A 23564-nucleotide genomic window follows, 5' to 3' on the forward strand; every position below is an offset into this window, starting at 1 on the left:
ATTTTTATCGAATATAATTTTGTTTCTTTTCTTACTTAAAATATATTTTTTCATGTATTTATATCTATTCAATTCATATTCATAAAATATAATTCCAGAAGAATCTAATATAAGATTCTAAGATTATAAGATAATGGAAAATATTTTAAATAAACGTATTAGAAACTTCAAAATTTGAAATTTAAAAAATTTTTTTTTGAAATTTAATAAAAATGACGAAAGATAAAAATAAAATCTCTTTTTTATACTTCTTTATGTTCGTTAGAGTTTTTTTAATTAGTTTCTAATTCATAACTTACGAAAAAAACAGAAGAAAAATTTTCTATCAATTTCAATTTTAATTTTAATTTTTTCAGCAATCTATTAAGAAAAAATTCTATAAGAAAACGCATATATATATAGGAGTACGTTGTAGCAAAATCATTAAAAATTTCTTATCGAGATAAATATTGAAAAAAATCCTATCATATTTTCTACGTCAGATGCTTTTATCAAACAGCTTTTTTTTAGCGATATCGTTTGCCTATAAAATGCTGCACATTGTTTCTTTTTTGTAAGAATTTCTTTTTTGTAAGAATTTCTTTTTTGTATCAGAAAATAAAATAATATAAAATTAATTTTATATTAATTTAAAATATGTTTCTTAATATTAGAGGTTTTTTGTCTTTCAATCTTCTTTTAATCTTCAATCTTGTTTTCATTACTAGTTGTCTCGGTGAGTAGAAGTAAAAGGAATTCTTTATTTCTTCTATACATCGAAAAATATTACATACAATAAAGAACATTAACTAACTAAATTTTACGTTTTCTTGAATTTTCGTTGTTCAATTCTAATATTCAAAGTTTAGTAAAAAGTTGGAGAAAAGAATCGTACATTTTGAAAGATCATTACAAAGAGAAGATTTAAAATTTAAATTTTCTTGTAGATTCAGTCATGAAAATAATTTTTCGTTTTTTGTTTTTTTAAATTTTTATGAAGAAAAATATTTTTTCTATTTATTACACGATATAAAAATATCTTTGAAAAAATCGAATTCAGAGAATTTACGAAGGTAAAAATTCCACAATTTAAAATATGACTGATTCGATATTTTATTTAAAATAAGATCGTACGATATTTTTTTATGATAGTTTAAAATATCGATAATTTTTTATAGGATATTAATTCACTGTGTAAGTAATTCTACAATTTTATTCCGATTTTTATTATAACTTGTGATTTTAAAAGAATTGCTATGCAACGCGAACATGATTAAAATTAAATATTGAATTGAAATTTTAGAAGTACTTTGAAAAAATATCAGATATTTTTTTTTTATTTTATACGTATTAATTTAATATCCTAGACTTCATAACGAAGCACACTCTTTTTAATATGTGAAAATACATATAGTTGCTGTATATAACAAAAGAATGAAATAAAAAAGAATTAATAAATTTCGAAATTTTAAGACATTTGTTTTCAAAAATATTTTTGTTTGGTGATTTTGAAGCGATCGATCGAGACCAGAAGTCTCATGTATCTTATATTAATTTATTTATATATTATTTAATTTGTATATATTACAAATTGTATTAATTTAATAGGATTTTTTCCGGATACTCAAATCGTCGGAGGGACTGAGGCTGACATAAGTCAGTATCCTCACCAACTCAGTTTACAAACTTCGGGACACATTTGTGGCGCTTCAGTTATCAATTCTCAATGGGCCATCACTGCGGCTCATTGCGTAACGTAATAACAAATATGAAAAGTTAACAGTTTGTGTTAAGCAACTTGTGAATATCAGTGAATATTTATTATTTTGATGGTGTACAGATCTTTTAATCGAAATTTAGTGATCTCAACTCTAAGTTTTTTATCATGTTTAACGAACTTTTTGATGGAATTTAACATTTTCGTGATTAAATTCAAAAATCAAAGTTTATTGTGAAAAGCAATGAGATCTTGTTTATAACATTATAGTTTTGTGAAATTCTATTTATAAATAATAAATTTTATTTTCGATACTTTGCATAGATAAGATCGGAATATTTGCAAAAAAAAGAAAATTGATTCGGTGAAAAATAGAATTTTATAAAAGAAGAACACATAGAACAATATTGTTGTGGATTGGAAAAATTAAAATAATTCAGAATTCAAAATTCTCTTATGAGCAATTATTTGCATTCTGTATAAAGAAAGTGGTGGTATTAATTCTTTTGATAGTGTTAACTCTTATTCGCCCATTTTTGTTTCTTTCATGATACACATGGTATCTATAATTCAAATATGAGTCAAAAATAATCTTCGATCGACGATTCGAAAATTAATATTCGATGACTACATTGTTTCAAAATTTTACTATAATTGTGACATGTTTTATAATCATTTTATAAACTTTTATAATCATTTTTCAAATTGAAATTCTTTTTCGAATAATGGAATCTCGTTAAATATCATTGTCATCTATTGATCGGAATATTCATTGATTCGCGATTAATATTAAATTATGAAAATTATAAAATTATATTAAATTGGCTTTGCGACTCGCATTCCATCCCGATTTCCATTATGTAATAACAATAACATCGTTAAACATGATACGCATATTTATTGTCAAAACAAATAATGTGTATTTCCGTGTATGCAAAAAACGTATACAGAAAATACTTGGAATCATTGGCATTTTGATGTTTCAATTACAGATCATCTGCCAGTCGATACAGTCTACGAGCAGGTAATAGCAATAAAGATCAAGGCACTCGTTATGGCGTGAAAAGAGTCATTGTACATCCTAACTACAATTCTAAAACTATTGATTACGATATAGCTCTTTTACAGGTATGTGAAAAAAATTGAAATAAAGATATATTATAATAATATTGTAGCAATATTAATAAGATTAATGTTTTTAATATTTATAATACATTTATATATATGGTAATATAATATTTTTAAAACTTATGAATATTTTTAAAATCTAATGTAATAATATAACTTTTTTTTTAATTTTTGGTTTTAGAATTTATTATTACAATAGATTTATAATATGATCAGATCATTGATATTTTTAAGAAATATTTTTAAGAAAGATTTTACTGTTTGAGAATTCTCAAATTTATTTATTATTTATCAAATTTAAACAATATATTTTAAATATTTTTTTATGTTTGATTTTAAGAGGTGAGGATCGCTGCATAATTCAGTGTTAATATTTAAATTTTAAATTTTATAAATTTAAAATTTAATAATTTTCGAAAGGAAAATTAATTTAATATTATTCCTTTTTGTGTGTAAATCTCACTATATGTGGAAAGAAAAAATATATGATGATGTATAATATTCTACATTAATATCGTGTATTAATGTAAAAAAAAAAAGAAAAATAGGAAAAAAGAGAAATAATAATCAAAAATCAAAAATGATTATTATAAGTAGACAGATTTAATTTAATTTAATTTTAAATATTAATTTAATTATTTTTTTTTATTATTAAAAAAAGTGATACTGTACAATATTGTGGTTATAAAAGAAAAAAAGAAAAAAAAAGAAAAAAAAGAAAAATAAATATAAAAATTACAGTGAATGAGATGTTCAATAATATATAATTAGAATTCTTAAAATTTTAAATGAACATATTTTATATTAATTGAAACAACAATATATATATATATATATATATATATATATATATATATATATATATATTTCCAAACATATCATAATTAAAAGTACTTGTTCGTGATTAAATTATGAAGATATGGAATGAAATTAGTTTAATAATGCATGCATTGCACGCATTATTTTAATATTTCTATATTTATCGTTCGTTTAGAGAAAAAATGAAAAATGTCAATCATCCGGTATTAGTAATGTTGATAATTAATACGATAATTTATGATCACCTTATCTTTGCACAATATGATATCAGTAATAATATAATTTTTTAACTTTGAAAATTTTTTTTCAATCATGTGCCATATATCACTTTAATTACACGAAAGAATGACAGAGAAGTTGAAGTTGAAATTAATGGAAATTCTGAAATTACGAAAATTCTGATCCAGGTTGATGGCACCATACAATTAAACTCGAATGTCCAACCTGTAAAACTCGCAACCTCGGAACCAAAAGCTGGAACGATAGTGACCGTAACTGGGTGGGGCGCACTTAAGGTAAATCAATGAGTCATTTTATCTTTAATTTATTTTATCTCGAACGTATCGAAAATAGAAACACATTTTCACTTGAAAAATTATTTACGATTTATCAATAAGTTGAAAAATTTAATTATTTTTAATCTCAAATTCTTTATCCTAGCTTTTAATTTACTTTCGTACAACTTTATTACTCAATATTTAATTAACATTATTGGTGAATTATATTGAAGTTATAATCCAAACAAGAAAAAATATATAAAACATTACTTTTTATATCAATTTTTGTTTTTAATGAATGGACATCGTATTTTTTATTTCAAAATTCAATAAAATTTATTTCTCAAAACTCGTATACGATATTTATTATAGGAAGGAGGATCGACTTCGTCACATTTGATGAAAGTATCGCTTCCCATAGTGGCCAGATCTGAATGCCAAAATGCCTACAAGAATTACAACACAATCACAAATAGAATGATATGTGCCGGTTACACCCAAGGTGGAAAGGATTCTTGTCAAGGTGATTCTGGTGGTCCTATGGTGGCTGGAGGAACCCTCTATGGCATAGTGTCATGGGGTTACAAATGTGCTCAGCCAAAGTATCCTGGCGTTTATACGAATGTGGCAAATCTACGGTCTTGGATTAAGAGTAATAGCGGAGTATAAAAAATATAATCATATATAATTAAATTATATACAGATATATAAATATAAAATAATTATTAAAAATATTATAAAAAAATTATAAAAAAATTATAAAAATATCATAAAAATACTATTAAAATATTATAAAAATACTATAAAAATATCATAAAAATACTATAAAAATGTTATAAAAATACTACAAAAATATTATAAAAATATAACAAAAATACAACAAAAATATTGCAAAAATACTATAAAAATAATACAAAAATACAACAAAAATATTGAAAAAATATTATAAAAATAATACAAAAATACTACAAAAATATTATTAATAATACTACTAAAAATATTATAAAAATACTACAAAAATAATATAAAAATAATATAAAAATACTATAAAAATGTTATAAAAATACTACAAAAATATTATAAAAATATAACAAAAATACTACAAAAATATTATTAATAATACTACTAAAAATATTATAAAAATACTACAAAAATAATATAAAAAAATATAAAAATACTATAAAAATGTTATAAAAATACTACAAAAATATTATAAAAATATAACAAAAATACAACAAAAATATTGCAAAAATACTATAAAAATAATACAAAAATACAACAAAAATATTGAAAAAATATTATAAAAATAATACAAAAATACTACAAAAATATTATTAATAATACTACTAAAAATATTATCAAAATACTACAAAAATATTATAAAAATATAACAAAAATACAACAAAAATATTGCAAAAATACTATAAAAATAATACAAAAATACAACAAAAATATTGAAAAAATATTATAAAAATAATACAAAAATACTACAAAAATATTATTAATAATACTACTAAAAATATTATAAAAATACTACAAAAACAATATAAAAATAATATAAAAATACTATAAAAATGTTATAAAAATATTATAAAAATAATACAAAAATATTACTAAAAATACTATAAAAATACTACTAAATATATTATGAAATATATTATAAAAAATAAATATATTATAATAAATTAAAATAAAATATTGTTAAATATTATATTAATATATATTATTAATATATATTAATACAAAAATTATTATATATTATAATATATTATAATATATTACAATAAACAAATAATTGCAAAAAAATAATGTTTTATATTCAATATAGAATTATTTGTAATCCTTCACTGTATCGTCAAAAGATATATGTGAAAAATACTATGAATGAATATTATCCATGAAATTTTTATCAATTGTCAATATTCAGTTATTGACAATTATATTTGTATAACAATAATTGAAAATATTGGAATATTCATCAAATTATGAATAACATTAGATATTGCTCAACTTCGGTTGACACATTTTTTTATATGATAAATATTATTCGTAATATTATTCGTAATATTATTCGTGTAATTATCAAGATATAGAGAAATAATTTGTTATGATTATAGAGCAAAGAAACAATAATGGTCTTGTAAAAGATGAATTCGATATTGACCTTTGAGGACGATATTTCTTTAATCGTAAACTGATTTTTGGCTATATGATCCCAAGAATATCGCAAACTTTCTTCAACAATTTATCCAGGTAGATAATACAAATCGAAGTCATTATTATTTTGACTTGTTTCAACATTGAAATTCTTTGAAATATTATTCTATCTTCTTACTCTATTAACTTTCAATTTCTAATATCATTTGTTAGAAAAGCACATTACGAATATTATTATAATAAAGAATGGAAAATTTTTAAAATTACATTCGAGAAGTAATCTCGTAGAGTAAGTTTCCCGATATAATATCGTGAATGAAATAAATAAAAATGTTTTTAATCAATATTTAATCTTTAGTTTTCTATAATCTTCTATAATCTTCTTTAATCTAAATCTTTAAATTTAATTTGAACACAATGAAAATAATAAAGATAATTAATCTTTGTCTTTAATCAATTAAGAAACAATGCAATATCAATATTTAAAATTTCAATTACACAAAGATACACTATTTCTATAATCTAATAATCTTTAATCTTTAATTGTAATCGATCGATTAACATGACGACAAGAAAATTTGAAAAGTTATATCGAGAATGATCGAAGGCAGATACGAATTACGTATACAAGAAATACGTTTTATCAAATACCCCGGATCGATTAGTTACGAATTGCTTCAAATTGGACTATATGACTAATCTTGACACGATTGTTCCATTATCTCGGTCTCGATACGATATCGTTAATGGTAATCTCGTTTGAATTCGACGAACTTTTTTTTTTTTAATCCGAAACTCCTGAAAATTCCCTTCTTTTTTTTCCACGGAATTTATCGAGATACGCGAAATGGATTCCTTTGAAGTTCATGCGATGATACACCTTCGACAGTGGATAATGATCGATAGTGGTTATCAACGAAATATTTGGGCTCTGCATAGATATCGACAACTTTTGACCTGGTTCTACCTTCAATAATTCAACCAGTTAGTTGTTGGTTCTCATCGTTCGATGTTGGAGATGGAAATTAAGAAAATATTACCCTTATTTTCCGTCTTTTTCGCGGATGGTAAGTTTTTGTTGGTAATATTTGAAAGATGATTTTAAAATTGTATTATAATATAGTTTCACGAAAAAAAATTGTTTTGATTTGCAGTTCTCGCGTCCGAAAATTTGAAATACGTGAACATCACGGATTATCCTTATCACGTAAGTTAGGCATTGCAGAAATTTAGTTTTAATCATTTATATAGAATAGACCAAGAAATAAGAATTAAAATTGAAATATCTCTATTAAACTATTATATTATATTATATTATATATAAAAAAATTGGACTAAATTTCATTATATGCAAGCGAATCTATGAAAAAAGAATCATTCATTAGAGCACCATTCATAGAGAAATCTAAATACATTAATAGTTTTATTATGAAATAACAGAAATAAAAAATTAGAGAACAGAGTTTCTTTATTATATTGTTGCAGAATATATTTGGCTCGTAAATAAATCTATTCTAAAACAATTGAATTAATCCTAAATTAATATCCATCAATAACTTTTCAACCATTGAGAAAGCTTATTCTTAAATAATATTTGCATTTTATTCAGTATTTTTTCAGCAATTTTTAATTGCATCAGTTTTACAATAAATTATTGCTGCGATCGATAGTTAAGTGAGCATTTCTCCTATTCATCTAATCTAACTCGAAATTTCCGCAAAAAAACATTTATATCAATGGATTCTTCTTAAAAAAAAAATAATAATAATAATAAAAACATCGTAAGAGCTATCATCTTTGCACAAAATGAAACGAAGCTAATAATTGAAATTACATTTTTATGCAGAATAGAATTTTATGAAGATTATTATTCGTAATTTTCTAAATATATATTTCTGCACATATTAAACCGAACGCGCTATTTTTCTCGCAATTGTTCATCGTACGATATAGGTATCCATCGAGAAATATGGGGTACACACGTGCAGCGGAGCATTGGTGCACGAATTGTGGGTAATAACCGCGGCATCCTGCGTTTTTCAGTGAGTATCGGCTGCGAAATTCCGTGCAACTTCGTACAAATTGCGTATCCATGCGAACAACACGAATAACGAAACGTTGTAATTGCTTACAGGGCAGACCCGTCCACGGTAATCGTGCGAGTGCGCTCGTCCACGCTTTCAACCGATGGGGATCAATTGGAAGTGGACAATATCGTTGTGCATCAGGATTTTGATAAATACGTTCTGCTCAATGATATCGCGCTAATCAAGGTACGAGATAGGTTTAGAATTTCGAATTTTTTTTAAATAGAAGTAGAGACGAGATTTTAAATTCAAGCGATAGATAAGATTTACAAGGGTAATTTGAGATAATAAAATAATTTTTTCTCGTAAAATTTTCTTTATTTTCATTGAAAATATTGAAAATTATTGATCTGATTTTGAGAAATTTTAGAAAAAAATTCGTGGGAGATGTATCCTAAGATTTCTGAATTTTTCAGAATTCTAAATATTATTTTCCAATTTATTTTTAATAATCCTATTTCAATGCATTTTAATGCATATTCATAGCAATCAAAAGTGTAATCAACCGAAAAATATATAAACGTTTTCGCATAAAAAAAAAGAGAGAGAAAGAGAGAGAGAGAAAAGATATCAGCGAGATAGAAAAATTGAAAAAGGTGTTATTGAACAAATTGCTATTATTGATCGATAAATATCCCCGCTCTGATAAAACTTTCATGAAATATATTTCTCGTCAAAAATACATTTACAGAAGACTATTCCGGAAACTTTCTTATATTTCCATCTTTCTTTTTTTATTCTACATCTAATGTTCTTGGCAATTTTCAATTGAACAATTCTTTTACAAACAGATTGTATCGATATCAGATGTATTAATAACTTGTTACAAAGAGGAATTCGCAAGAATGAAAGCTTTGAACACGTGAAAAATTCAATAAATGTTCCGCCGATGATGTATCATTGGGAAGTTGAACTCGACGCGTATCGATAGCGTGCAGGACGTTAATTCCCGAGATTATCGTTGAAATGTAAAAGATAAATTTTGCGGAAGAATTTTTGTTTGTGAAAAAAAAAAAGAAAATATCATTTTGAAGGAAATATTTGAAAGAAGATGTATTAAAATGTAACCATTACATTCAGTTCAAGCTACCTGTACAATTTGGGGCCGAATTATTACCGATATCGCTTCCGGAAAAGGAAGATAAGAAGCTTAATGATGGAACTATGTGTTTCGTGACAGGCTGGAGAAATACTTTGGTGAGTTGAGATGTTTGCGATGTTAATAAAGTAAAATATTTATCTTAGCAGAAAGTTACTCATAGATTTCTAATTTTTTTGAATTACATCATAATGCGTATGACGTGTGATAATTTAATAGAATTCATGATTGAAGAATCACTGTAACAATTAAATTGAATCATCATTTGATAATTAATTCAATCGAATGTTCATATTATCGATTTATATTACCACAAATAGATATTTAATTTTCAATTAAATGGAAAAATAATTTAATCATTACTTTCATTATTATTTCAAATTATTAATTTCTTTGAATCAAAAATTATCAATCAATCGATCAAATTAAGAATTTTAATCACTGGACGATCCATTACTATTAAATGTATGTATTCTTATATTGAACAAGCGAAAATAAATGTTCGTATAAATGATGTAGTTGAATGCGATTAAAACGAGCTGCATTTTCAACATTGTATCGCGGTGCAAAATCGTAGGAAACGATCATTCGTTTTATTCTGATTATCTTTTCGTGTCATCGTACGATCATTAAAACGAAAACTCGTCCACTAAATATTCACTTTCATCTCGATATCTGATTCCATTTTAACTTTGATACAATATCAATTGGCAAAAAATATACCTGTGCATCTTTTCTGACGATCAATTTTCAATCATCGAATAAAGAAACGAGAACAAACGTAAATTTCAATTTCGTTTACCAGGCGATATTGAACGAATGATATTTCGTGATTTTTTTCAAAAACAATAGATCAAACAATATTTATTCCGTAATAATAAAAATGTATAAAAATTCCTTGTTCGTTTTTTTCAAAACGATAGAAAGAATTTTTTAAATAATACACTGTATCACACATATATGTAATATCTATTGTTGATCTCTTGTTATTCAATAGCTGTTATTTTGTAAGTGAAATACTTACATGTATGTGAATATTACAACATTTATAACATACAATAATCAGCTTATTAATATTTTCACGTTTAAATCATCATAATTTATATACATTTTATTTTTAATTCCAAATATATGTTTCCATTAATCATTTATTTACATATCATGTTATAATTATCTCAATATTTTAACTTTATAAATAAAATGCTACCATGATATTTTATTTATGAAAATAAATTTAGAATCTTAAAATTTCTCTTGTCAATATATTTGTATAAAAAGATATTTATACATTCACATTGTTTATAAAATATTTAATTCGTATATTATAGATCCTAATTTTTTTTTATAAAAACAACAAAATTCTTTCTTTTTTCAATGTTTAATCACTTTTCTAAATTACCTGTATAATATCTGTCAGAAAATATCTTCTGAAATTATGCGAGTATCGCTTTGAAACAGCTTAAAAGTCTTAAAACTTGTCTCTTGTAATAATTAACTTTCTGATAGATATGTAATACATAAATAATTAATCTTATCACGTTTTATAGTCGATCGTTATATGCTCATACATGTCACTAATGTATCACATCAGTAAAAATATTAGATATAGTTGAAAATTACGGATATACAAACGAGCACAATCTGAAAAAATTGCGAAAAACAAATTAACAAATAGAAAATACAATATTTTATTAGATTCGAACTATAAGAATAAAATTCTGTGCTATTTACCATTTTTAATAGTAGAAAAGAAAATTGATTTTTTACAATGATGTCTAAACTGTTAATCCTTTATATATGAATCTATTTTTTTCTTTACTTTACAATGAAACTAAATCGTTCATTCCAAACTAATTTGAAAATTTTATAGATTTATATATATTATAGATTTTGAAAAAATACAAAAATATTCTAGGATAGTAGATACATATCAATATATCTACTACAATATACAAATTTTTTCCAATAAAAATAAAAATTCGAATGGAAAAAATACAAGTATAAAATTTCTCTGACCCTCAAACGAATCAGTTTGACTACCATTTCATGGGTTGATATATAAATTTGATCGATATATTTTTCGAGAGATCGCAACTTGCTCAAACACGATTTTTCGTATTTTTCTATACGAAATACACATACACAAAGAATTTTCGATAATATAACACACAGAGATGAAATTTTTTTTATGCTTATTTTGCTTTCAATATGTAACAAAGCCATATATATATATATAAATATTCCACAGTAATATTTAAAATATTAAAATTTGAATTTGAAATTATCTTTCACGTACTAAATCTATTTTATATTATCAGAAAAAATAAATCATAAATTTTTTTCCCCTGTTCTATCACACCTACACTCACCTACACACCTTCATATTGATTTCTACGAGAGATCATTTGTCTTCGATCATTTCCAATCTTCAATCCATTCCAATTTACGAATTTTCAATTATCAATTTCCATTTCCAGGTCGGTCCAGTGGAATCTCGACTCACAGTGACAGCAGTGCCCCTCGTGAACCAGAGTACCTGCAGCTCGGCGATTCCCTGTTACGAGCCCGTGTTCCAGAGGATGCTCTGCGCCGGCAACATGACCCAGGGGGTAGAGACGTGTCAGGTAAGATGGAGAGTGGAGAATACGTGGCCTAGAACTATGTAGGTCCAAAGGAAGAGACGTCTAGAGGTTGGGGTAGTTGCGTGGATTCGCGAGCCGCGACAACCCTGCGATACTTAAGCATCTTGAAGCGTCTGTTGAGAAGATCCCTTCGTCGACTTTCTCGTGCGCGACGCCACTCGACATCTGTGTCTGTGTGTCGATGACGTGCTTCTACACTATGTGTGTTTATGCGTCTGTATATGCGCGCGCGTGTGTGTATGTATGTATGTATATACATGTGCATGCTTGGAAAGCATCGCAGTGTCAGGCACAACCGTTTCAGGGAACAATACCCGGACTCAAGTCCCCAAAAACGCGGCGCCAAACGCTGTGCGTATGGCATGTAAATGAGAAGTTCCGCGAGTTGAAGGCTGGTTTGGCAGATCGGCCGGTAAGGAAGACGGATGACTCTGTTTTGGCGATCATTGTTTGCTGTGCAATTAGGGGATCGAACAGGGCGGCATGACTGATCGAGTGGATGCTTTAGGGAAACTTGGGCTAATTGCTTGGTGAATGGGATATTTTTTTTCCTTTTTTTTGTTCAGCGAGTTGTGCAAGTTTATTTACTTACCGACGATAAAAGATGTGTGGAATGATGGGGAATTATATATTTGAAGGTTTTCAAGTTCTGACAATGAGTTAAGGAGTTTGGATAGTCTCGTAGTCTTCCTTTTTTAATATATTATAATATGTATGTTGGAATTCAGATGTAAGTAATATTTACATATATACATATATATTATATACCATAAGTCATAGGTTTTGATCGTGTTTATTTCACGATTAAAAATGATGGAAATAAAATCTGATGTAAAGTTATTTGTTAAATCTTTTTCAAAAAATCACTTCGCTTATATTAGATTGCATATTCACGAAATTATCATGAATATAAGTTTAACTTTTTTTTTGTTAAAAGATCACTTTACTTATCGTATATTCATATTAGATTGCATTCGTTTCATCAAATTATCATAAAAATGAAACTCTACGAATAATGTTACGAATATAGGTGGCACAATAAAGCTTAATTTATTCTCCGATTTATATTTCATACATATTCGTTCAATATCGAAACATTGAAATTTCTTGAACATTTCCATTGGGATTATTTATCGCTCATTAACATGTATTTGTTCGAGGCGTTTGATCCTTCGATTCGATTTCGTTTTGCCAAAAATTCTCCTCTTCATTTTCAACACTTTTCGACGATGCATCGGGTAATACAAATTTCAATTGCCACACACTGTACGCAGAAACGTACAAAAGTAAATTGATGTCTCATTATTGCGATTCTGATTGCCTTTTGCCGCGCTTCTACGCTCGTATAATTAAGCGGCAATTCGACGTCTGTCAAGGCGTATACGGGACTAATTTAAGCGTCGATTGAATCAAGCCGTTGATTAATGAAACGCACTCGATTTTAACGAGGTTTGAACCGAGCTTAAAGATAATGTTGGACAGATAAATCCCGGGGATCGCTTTTCAACAATTCGGATAGAATTCGAAAAGGTCGGATAATCCGGATGATCGAGATTGGAAATTTATAGAATTGCTAATTAGCGGGTGAAATGGCAAATACACTGTATGCATAAGCTGTAAGATAAATAATTTTAGGAATTAGTTTGGGATTCATGGTTTTGAAAATCTTTGAAGCGTGTGCTTAATACAGATGCCATGTTCTATTTCATCATATTAGCATTATCAATATTCGTTTTTTTTTTCAATTATGATAATCAAGAGAAAATAAATTATTCTTATTATTATGTTATTTATATTACAAAAACACAAATTGTGTTAAAAATTATTAGAACATATTTAATTATCTCCTATTTCTTTCTCGATATATTCTATAAAAAAAAATATTGGATGAAAATATGAATCAAAGAATTATTAATTTAGAATAAATAAATAAATAAATATAATTAAATATTTCCTAAATAAAAATTTTCATTTAATAATTCTTATAAGAATGCATTTACTTTTATATATTAAAAAATACATAACTTTTTTTGATTTTATTTAATTTCCAAAATCAAAAGAAATATTTTTCAGGTGATGAAATTACATGAAATATCCGGTATATCTATATACTTTTTTATAATATAAGTAATATATTATAAGAGATTTGTGGAATATTTCTTTGTCGAAATAGATTATTCTTGACACAGTACACAGAAACAAGAAATTTATTTCGAACATTTTGGATAGATGCCGCAATATTTTACAGATGGTAAATCAACAGAAACGATATCTTGAATGTTTAACATAAAAAAGATATGTTCTGAAATAGATACGATGTGAACAATTTTTCTAAATCCATCTGTTTCTGAAACATTTCATAAAATATGTTTTCAATCTTTTTCCTTGAAAACTATTTTCATCCTTTTTAGACGAGAATAAATGATTTTCGACAAAAAAGATAATAAAAAAATATACGTAAAATATTTTTTCAAATTTCCAATTTCTAAGATACATTATTATCTCAAGATATACAAAAACATTTTAAAAGTTCTATTTCTAATTTATTAATTTTTGAAGATTCATCAATCAAAAATATTGAAAAATAAAAATTCTTTTCCACTCCTTTCCTTTCCCTCAATTCCTGCAATTCTAAAGGAATTGGCAAAGATTTTCAGGGAGGATATCCAATTAATAAATGCAATCGACGACACAATAAACACGGCCATCAATGCCATTTTATCTGAAATTCATCCCACTTTTTGACAGAATCGTCGCGCTAAGCACAAAAGATGCGTTCGCGTATATAAGCAACGTTTGAATACGGTCGGTTGAATGGAAACTGAACATTATTCACCGAGTATAATAGAAAATTGTCATAAAGTACGAAGATTTCTACACGCTCCATCGTTATAACAATAATAATAAAATTCGTTGGGATCGTACAGAGAGCGATATCTTTCGTTCTCTACTGCCAATCGATTCCATATCATTTTTTTCTTTCTTTTTCTTTTTTTTTCATTTCTCTCTCTCCCTCTCTCTTTCTCTCGTTCTTCACTGCAACGTACAATTTGATCAAGATTGTATAATTTGTCTTGAAAACAGATAGACAATTTTTGAAATATTTGATTTTTTGAACGCGAACACGGTTTAAACGGAGCAAACTAATTGGACTTTTTGATTCGTTTTTCGATGACTGTTTTTTCGTTCGTTTCGTGTTTCAAGTTATTGACGAATGCTGTACGTATAGACGGATGGTAATGACAGATTTTCCAATTCGAAACGATTCAGTATCGCTTTATAAGAGTTAAAGAGCAATTGTTTTATTTTCATTCTTTGGCAATTTTTCGTTTTTTATTTATAACATTTTTTTGTCGTATTATATACTATTCTTGTGTTTATCTTCAAGTAAAATCATTTAACATTTGTTCATCGATAGAATTAATAAAGTTAACACCCGATTAATTGAATTTGTTTCTACAAATATATATTATATGCACATGATATAAAATTCTATTATTCCAGTTATAATCTTCATCATATTATCAGCATTTTTTATCTTATGATACTATTGCTGCATTCTCCATAGAAAAATCTTTCCTCTATAAAAAACAAAAATCTCAATAATCCGATAAACACTTCCGTTAAATGATAATACATGCATAAGTTTCATTTTAATTCACGCTGAATATAATATAATCCTAATAATATATCCAATCCAATAATTAGTTTCTGCTCTGTGAATATTTAAATCGTCGATTGTATCAACGAAACTCAGAAGTGGATAAAGTTATGAAAATGTACACGAGGAGAGACGGATAAACGCGTAGAATGAGCGAGAAAGAGATAGGGGCAGAATACAAGTAATCACTGAAACTGTCAACCCTTGTCTGCTTGCAGGGTGATCCAGGTGCTCCGTTGATGGAAGGACAGACTCTGATTGGCGTTCTATCCTATGGATTAGGGTGTAAAACTATGATACATCCGGGCGTATACACTCGTGTCAGCAGTTACCTAGCGTGGATCTCGGCAAATTCCGGTATCCACTATATATAAGATGATATTCGCGAAACTACAATGTCAACATTGCTTTATCAGAAACACGTGGTATGATCAAAGCCTCTTGTATAATTTAAAGATATGCCGGGCGAGGGGCGTGAGATGAAATTTTTTCTTGTTTCCATATCGTTATTGTAAATCTAAAATTGAGATTGACTAAACTCTTTTTCCTTAACTGCAATATTCATCACTATACATTTGCATTATGGAATCAGAAAATATCTGAGGAAAATAGTGATTAAAAATTGTATTTCTTTTTTAATAATAATTTTAATATTAAAAACGAAGAAATAAAAATTATTCTATCTGCATTGCATTATCACTGTGAGACAAGGATTTATTAAAAATTTTTTATTATCCATACTTACTTTTTTCTATTTGCTATATAATAAAAAGTGATATTGTTTTCAATCATTTTGATAAAATAAACAAAAAAAAATGGCAATTGAATTTTGAAATAAAAATTAACTTTACTTTTGATCTCAGATACACAAATGTCAAAGCATTGTCATTTTATAAATGTGACCGTTACAAAAGAGTTTCGTGAAAATATATAACTACATTTGTAACTACATTTCGTTTCCTCTTTCTTCATGAATGATTCTTTTCCTATCCCCATTTTGTACAAATGTACGATTTCATTTTATTGAACGGAATACAAGTTTCCAAGTTGCCAGTAAAAGGGGAAATTTTGAGAAATTTCTGCATCTTTCATGCATTTTCGTTTCATTGAGCCCGAGAATATATCAGCACGCTTGTTGCAATAGAAGAGGAATAATTTCGTTCGAATTTTAAGCGAAATGTGGTATCTACTTTTTTTTTTTTTCGAAAGTGCAATAAATTCCCGACATCTGTTACACGAGCTATTTATAAATCGCGAATTAAAGCTGGGAAATATCTATCGATCGTCGAGCAAACTAATTAGCGGTTTTCATCGAGTACCTTGTAACGAACACCAAAGTTCCATAAAACGGAGAAATGGTCCAGCTGTTCGTTGTTTTCACGTCCTAACAACTCGTTCATTATCAAACTGATGGTATTTTCATGCTGAAAGTATGCACGGTCAAAACAGAGGATACTTTCAATAAGAGACAACCGATTCAATTATAGATCAATATATGTTCTTCAGATTATTTTAAATAAAGAGATTGCTTTGATAATTTTTACTTTAATGATGAAAATAAATTGCTTTGAAAGTCTTACTTTCAAATATACGAGACAAATATAAAAGAATCATTATTAATATATATTTTATTCTCTATCTCAAGATCTTAAAATTTTTCTCAAGATCTTTCTTTCTCGAAAGGGAATTTCAAACATTCGAAGATCATAACAGTATTATTCTTTCGAAAAACTCATACAAATCAAGTCGTATTAACGATTATAACGTAAAAATATGAAGAGAGTTTAAGTAATTGATACTTACGATGCTTGACAATTGACCGAGTGAAAAGTCGAGTAATTTGTAATATAATTACGGTGCAAAAATATAATATAATATTTCAATGTGTCGAGGTCACATCCCACCATAGCGAAAAACCAACCACGATCCCGGGGGTTTTTCGTGAAACCCGAGCAACTCTCTTCGCAAACAAAGAAGATGACGAGAGTAAAGTAACGAGGCGAAATGTTTGCAGGAAAAATTTCCGAGTTCGTAGCTGGTTCAATAACGTTTCGTGCTCGCGCATAGGATAAACACAAAACGCTCACAGACCAGTTTTCTCAGTAATCCAACTTCGGAGAACTGTCACACGCGTGTAAACGCCTGGATAAGATGGCCGCGCGCAACCGAACCCCCACGAAACAATTCCGATCAGTTTGTCGTGTTGCACCAATGGGCCGCCGCTGTCCCCCTGTGGAAATAATACGATTTTATTCGAGAAGCAAACGATAATTATTTAATGCTATTTTTTTACCGGGGGAAATCCAGTGATATCCAGTTTTGTCTTTCTGTTTAAAATCTCGAATCGTAATTTACATTAACGATTACTTTACTAGAAGGTATCTCTGATCTTGATGATTCATTAATATGGTATCGATATTATCATTTCGAGTTGTAAAAATTATCGTCGGTTATTGAGAAATTATTAACAAAAATTCATTTCTTATTAACAGTTTAATTATTAACAGTTAATTATTAACTTAATGTGTATTTAAATCGGATAATAGTTAAATGAGTTTTTATTTAATCTTTTGAGATTTTAGATGAAATTAAAGTTAAAGAATTAACATAAATTAATTATTATGGAGCAAAAGTTTATTTAATTTATTTAGTTTCATGGTTTGTATTATTAATTTAATCCATCTAAATTGTTTTTGTTAATAATTTTTTAATAAACAACGAGCACTAACTAAATTCTTCGCAATATCATTCAATATGTTGGTCTTGATAACATATTAAAAAATCATCGAAATTGGATGATAATATCTTTTTGTAAATATTTATATCTTTATATTAATTATTTTGATTTAAGGTTATTATAGAATTTTTTATTATTTCTAAAATTCTTGAGAAGTGGAATATTCAAATGATAAAATATGAAGTTGACGTTAATCTAATTGAAGCTGATGTCTCGTTTTAATGATCTCTTCGTTATTTCAGTTCTTTTAATTATCTTTATCAAGGTCGATTAAAATAGAAGCATCTATCTATATATGAGATTCTACATGCTTAACCATACAGTCCTCGAGTTTTTAATAAAATCTTGCTTCTTCTTATTTGTATATTAAAAAATATAAATTCGAATCGAAAATCTTAAATTAAGCTATAAAATTTAAAATTAAATTTGACAATATATAAAAATTAATCGAAAAAAATTTACTGAATAATTCGATATATAACAATAAAGGTAATATTATACATATATTTATGGCTATTTTACTTTTATAGCTATTCTTTACTTTTTCCTATTGATTTTTTCTTTATCTATTTATTTATTTATCTTTATTATCGACTAAATTTCTTATCTAATTTTATCGAAAATCCAGAAACAAAACATTATCAATCTAATGGTAATATTAAAAAGAAATTAACGTCCCACGTGCCGAGAGAAAATTAACGACACGGTTACCTGACACGCATCCTTGCCACCAACATTCACGTAACCGGCGCAAATCATTCTCGGTGTGATCCTTCTGTTCATGTACAATCGAGAACATTGGACGTTAGAAACGAGTGGTATTTGGACTTTGCGTAATTTTGTCGACAATGGACCGTTGCTTCTCAAAGCTCCCCAACCTGTAACCATCGCTTTGCTACCAGCCATGTAATGATCGGCTATCGGCGCCAATAAAATTGGTTCCACTCGCGAATTGTACACCAATGGCTTTCTTAACTGAAATTGTAATTGGTTGGTTTATGGACAGTGTTAATTTTTGAAAGAGAGATCGATCGTGGAGGCCTAATTTTGTCATGTATTTTAATCACTTTAAATTTATTTCGTCGATGAAATTATTTTTCACAATTAATTGATATTCTCAGCGTTGCTACTTCGTTTAAAGTGATACACTGTGTATTTTTTTGATTTTTGATAGAGTAACTGCAAAAATTATTTTTTTTATATTAGATTCTATACTTTATTTTTATAGTGTCACTTTTGTAATCATATAAGAGTATTATTAAGTGACACGAATAATTCAATTAATCGCAAATTGAACGTGTTATGGTAAATTCAACGGTATACAAATACTTTTTGTAATCATTATCTTAATTATATAAAAGAAGAAGATGAGAACATTTTAAAAATAATATAAGTATTGAAAAATTATTAAAAGAAAATAAAAGATAAATCAAAAAATGGAATTTCATAAACAACATTTTAAAAAATGCAATCTCATGATCTATCCCTTCGCCAAAATCGATGAAATAATCGCGAGAATAAAAAAATGAAAGATATATTCAGGCAAATAATACTCACTTTAATCAAAGCAATGTCAAAATCCGAGCTTTTTCTCTGATACTTCTCATGAATGATAATTTCTGCCGCGTTGATCACTGTGGCATTGGTGTCGGTGAGGTCGGAAGTACCTACCTTGATCGAAATGGATCGAACAAAGAAGCTGAAATCATCGAAGGAATGCTCATTAACGAGGACCTTGTGCGAGTACTGCTCGAGCACTATGACGAGATCGATGGTGCTTGTTAACGAAATTGAGAACAAAAGAGTGCGTACCTCTGGACACAGTGCGCAGCTGTGACGACCCACAGCTCGCTAATGATAGAGCCACCGCATACGTGACGATTGTGAAATCGAAGGGATACCTATAAATTTTAGCAAGCGTGTATCAATTTTGCGGATGATCGGTCTGGAAATGGCTGTGAAATTCACGATGAAGAAGAGCTCTAATAATATTAATATTTTTCCAATCCTCGACCCTGACGACCAGGAAATTATATCTGTATTTACATTGACATACAATTTACATACAAACTTTGAAAATTCATCTCACATATGTATATTTACTAGATTTTTATTCTTTTATATAAATATTTATAAATGCGCGATATCATATTTCCTGTTAATATTGTTTTCTTTATTATATTATTACCATTATTAGATCAATATAATGACTGCACATGTATAAATAAAATCGTTTAATTTGATATACCAAATCCATTCTTTTGATATACCAAATTTATTCTTTATTTTCACCATCCTAACTGGAATACTTTGTATATAAAATTTAATTTCTCAAGTGATGTGATTAAAAAAAGAAAAAATGTGCAGAAAATGTGTTGAAGAGAGAAATTTAAGATGGATTTGGGATAATGCGAAAAAGAAACGAGAGAAAGAGATTGATAGATCTTTTTCTTTGGCCAAGGAACGTAAACTGAACGGAAACTTTGGTCGATCGTTGTACACGAGAGTACATCGGTTTTTAATGACTTGTTTTGGCGCAAGCCGCGAAAGAAACGTTTCTGCTCGACAGATTTTCACCAATTAATCTTGGCCAATTGTGAAAACGATCATTTAGAATAGTTACCTGGTACGGATGTTCATCGATACTCGCTGGCTGCCCTCCAACAATACGACCCTCATCAACTGGAAGAAAACCAATAGTTGAATTTGCGTTTCCACCTGTATGCTCGTTGAAAAAATTACTAATTAAAGTGTGACGTCATTCGATGAATTTCGACAGAATTTAAGAACCTTTTTTTTAAATCGACAATCAAGGAAGAGAAAATTGCACTCTGATGAAAATATCCAATACTTGACTTGGCTTTAACAAGTCAAAAATTGAGCGAACGAGTATTCAAAAAATAATATTTTAGCGGAAAAATATTAACAGAATTAGTTGTAAATGTAAATAAAAAATTTATTTAACTCAAACGTTATCACAAAATACGATTAAAAAAAAGAATAAATAAAAAAAATTTTTAACGATAAATATTATATTAATATATTATCACGTTGCGATATTTAAAATAATTTATTAATTTTTTCATTCAAAATATTATTTTACTCAAAAATATATATTAAAAATATATCATTTGCTTAAAAAATATATATATATTAGCATCAACAAATTTATTTAAAATATCGAAAAAATTACGGATACTTCTGTTGTACCTCTTTTCACTCTAACTTGTTTTCTAAGTACGAGCAAAAAGAGCATGAACACGCGACAAGTTAAAATTTAATAATATTTTCCGCCTCAAATATTTCAAGCGTTCGAAGTGTACTCGTTGAATTATTTCGCTGTACGGAGACCAATGAGCGAGTACGTACGATCCGTGGTGAAAAAAATTTGCGAGAACGCGAGTGGAACGAGCTGCAACAGTAACAGCGTATACATGACGGGAACTTGGTTAAAGAACTACCTGGCCGCCATCAGGCTCGCCCTTCTTTTATTTCGATATTTGGGTTAATTGTCGTTCGTATCAATTTAACCGAACACGAGAAAAATTTCCGAAAGTCTCGGATTGTCGACCTAGATTCCCCATCGATTACACAAAAGCGGCAAGACTAAAATAAAAATTCAACGCCATTAACATTATTCGTTTCGATACGAACCAATTAAGCGAAATTTCTTAATGGTTCCTTCGAGATCTTTGTAAGAAACAAGAAACGTGTGTCCCATCGACAAGAAACAAAAAGATTTCACGATATTTTAATAGATTAATTGATTATGTTGTAAAATTAATAATTTTTAATGACGAAGTGTGGTGATTTTGTATCACTTTACCATGGCTTCTTTGTTAATTGAAAAGATGTAAGCTGAGATTAATCTATTTTTTAAAATAGATTATAAAACGATATTAATATCGAAACATTATCGTTCAATATATTTAGAAAATAGAGATTGGAATTTATAAAGAAAGAATGAAATATTAAGAATAATTTTAAAAGTATAATTTTAAATAATTTTCCAAACAAATTTTTTAACGATGAGTTGATAATTGATAATAAACGTAACTGCTTTATTTGAGATACATTTCTAAATCTTAAACATTTTAAAAAAGTTCTAAGAAATATATAATTATATATCCTATTAAAAAGAAAATATTTCTTTACCCAAAATATTAAATTAATTTCGATAGATTTTATTTTCTAAAATTTGATCATTATTTATAAAACGAAATTGCACTTCATTTTTTCTTTATTATACATTCTCAATATAGTTTATGCCTTTTCCAGTTAACATAAATATATATCCATCAAGTCCAACTGACTCTCATGTCACAAGTAACAACAGCAATTCAACTCTCGTTTAAGGATCTTACCTTCTAGAAACTGGTCCGCAGGATTGAAAAGAAAATTCAAATAAATACAAATAACGTATCGAATAATCATTAGGCAAGTTCGACGTGCACGCGATACTGGTGAATCGACAGGTAACGACAGACTGCCGTTGAGAGGATATCGATTGTTCGAGGAGCATAATGCCCATTGCATACCGGATTTAACATGATTCTTACAAATGCGTAACTATAATCGGGAGTAAACTCTCCCTCTGTTGGAATCATGGCCTCTCTTCTCTTCACGAGACGAAGACGCCGATCAACGTTGACACGTACAATGGCGACGCTCATTTCCTTTACGAGTCAGCCACCTGTGCAAAGCTACAAAACCGTTTATACAACGGTACAATGACGAAAGTGCCGAAGCAGTCCAACTCGGCCGTAAAATTAATAATTTTCGATAAAAAACGATCTGTATACTCGAGAAAAGGTGAGAACTTACAGATTGTTCGCTTAAGAACCGTTTTTGATTGAATTCCTTGTCTTACATTCAAATAATCTTGTAATTCGGGGAATAGATTATTTGGTAATAAGAGGCTTACTATCGAGATTTTTTTGGATATAAATTGTTATAAAGTATTACTGAGAAAAATTTCTTCCAAGAAAAATTTTTGTAATTTTAGAGAAAAAAACATTGCGCAATGGATATATATTAAATC

General features: G+C 27.6%; 3 protein-coding genes across 3 annotated transcripts in view; 2 read left to right on the plus strand and 1 right to left on the minus strand.

The window, feature by feature from the left end:
- Positions 1 to 544: 544 nt before the first annotated feature.
- LOC107993538 (trypsin alpha-3) lies at positions 545 to 4896 on the plus strand. The gene is made up of 5 exons (XM_017049998.2): positions 545 to 715; positions 1588 to 1735; positions 2689 to 2824; positions 4051 to 4158; positions 4513 to 4896. Exons 1-5 carry the CDS (start codon positions 637 to 639, stop codon positions 4807 to 4809), a joined length of 768 nt encoding a protein of 255 aa, XP_016905487.1. The 5' UTR covers positions 545 to 636; the 3' UTR covers positions 4810 to 4896.
- Positions 4897 to 6769: 1873 nt separating this feature from the next.
- Positions 6770 to 16735, plus strand: LOC107993514 (trypsin-1-like). The gene is made up of 7 exons (XM_017049966.3): positions 6770 to 7364; positions 7452 to 7504; positions 8251 to 8339; positions 8432 to 8570; positions 9465 to 9581; positions 11961 to 12107; positions 16005 to 16735. Exons 1-7 carry the CDS (start codon positions 7307 to 7309, stop codon positions 16158 to 16160), a joined length of 759 nt encoding a protein of 252 aa, XP_016905455.2. The 5' UTR covers positions 6770 to 7306; the 3' UTR covers positions 16161 to 16735.
- A 661-nt stretch (positions 16736 to 17396) lies between these two features.
- Positions 17397 to 23564, minus strand: part of LOC107993513 (trypsin-3-like) — a 59910-nt gene continuing 53742 nt past the window's right edge. Inside the window, 5 exon segments of the mRNA XM_062076018.1 lie at positions 17397 to 18016; positions 19235 to 19498; positions 20081 to 20222; positions 20336 to 20424; positions 21147 to 21205. Coding sequence (XP_061932002.1) covers positions 17870 to 18016; positions 19235 to 19498; positions 20081 to 20222; positions 20336 to 20424; positions 21147 to 21205 — 701 coding nt within the window. The 3' untranslated portion in view covers positions 17397 to 17869.

This window comes from Apis cerana, linkage group LG6 (assembly GCF_029169275.1).
Source record: "Apis cerana isolate GH-2021 linkage group LG6, AcerK_1.0, whole genome shotgun sequence".
NCBI classification, from domain to species: Eukaryota; Metazoa; Arthropoda; class Insecta; order Hymenoptera; family Apidae; genus Apis; species Apis cerana.

What these genes read in the sequence shown, in the direction of transcription:
- LOC107993538 (XM_017049998.2), top strand. Translation starts at nt 637, where the DNA reads ATGTTTCTTAATATTAGAGGTTTTTTGTCTTTCAATCTTCTTTTAATC. An exon ending in ACTGCGGCTCATTGCGTAAC is followed by an intron (nt 1,736 to 2,688) that starts GTAATAACAAAT and finishes TTTCAATTACAG; the next exon opens with ATCATCTGCCAGTCGATACA. An exon ending in CTGGGTGGGGCGCACTTAAG is followed by an intron (nt 4,159 to 4,512) that starts GTAAATCAATGA and finishes TATTTATTATAG; the next exon opens with GAAGGAGGATCGACTTCGTC.
- LOC107993514 (XM_017049966.3), top strand. Translation starts at nt 7,307, where the DNA reads ATGTTGGAGATGGAAATTAAGAAAATATTACCCTTATTTTCCGTCTTT. An exon ending in TCACGGATTATCCTTATCAC is followed by an intron (nt 7,505 to 8,250) that starts GTAAGTTAGGCA and finishes CGTACGATATAG; the next exon opens with GTATCCATCGAGAAATATGG. An exon ending in GCGGCATCCTGCGTTTTTCA is followed by an intron (nt 8,340 to 8,431) that starts GTGAGTATCGGC and finishes AATTGCTTACAG; the next exon opens with GGCAGACCCGTCCACGGTAA.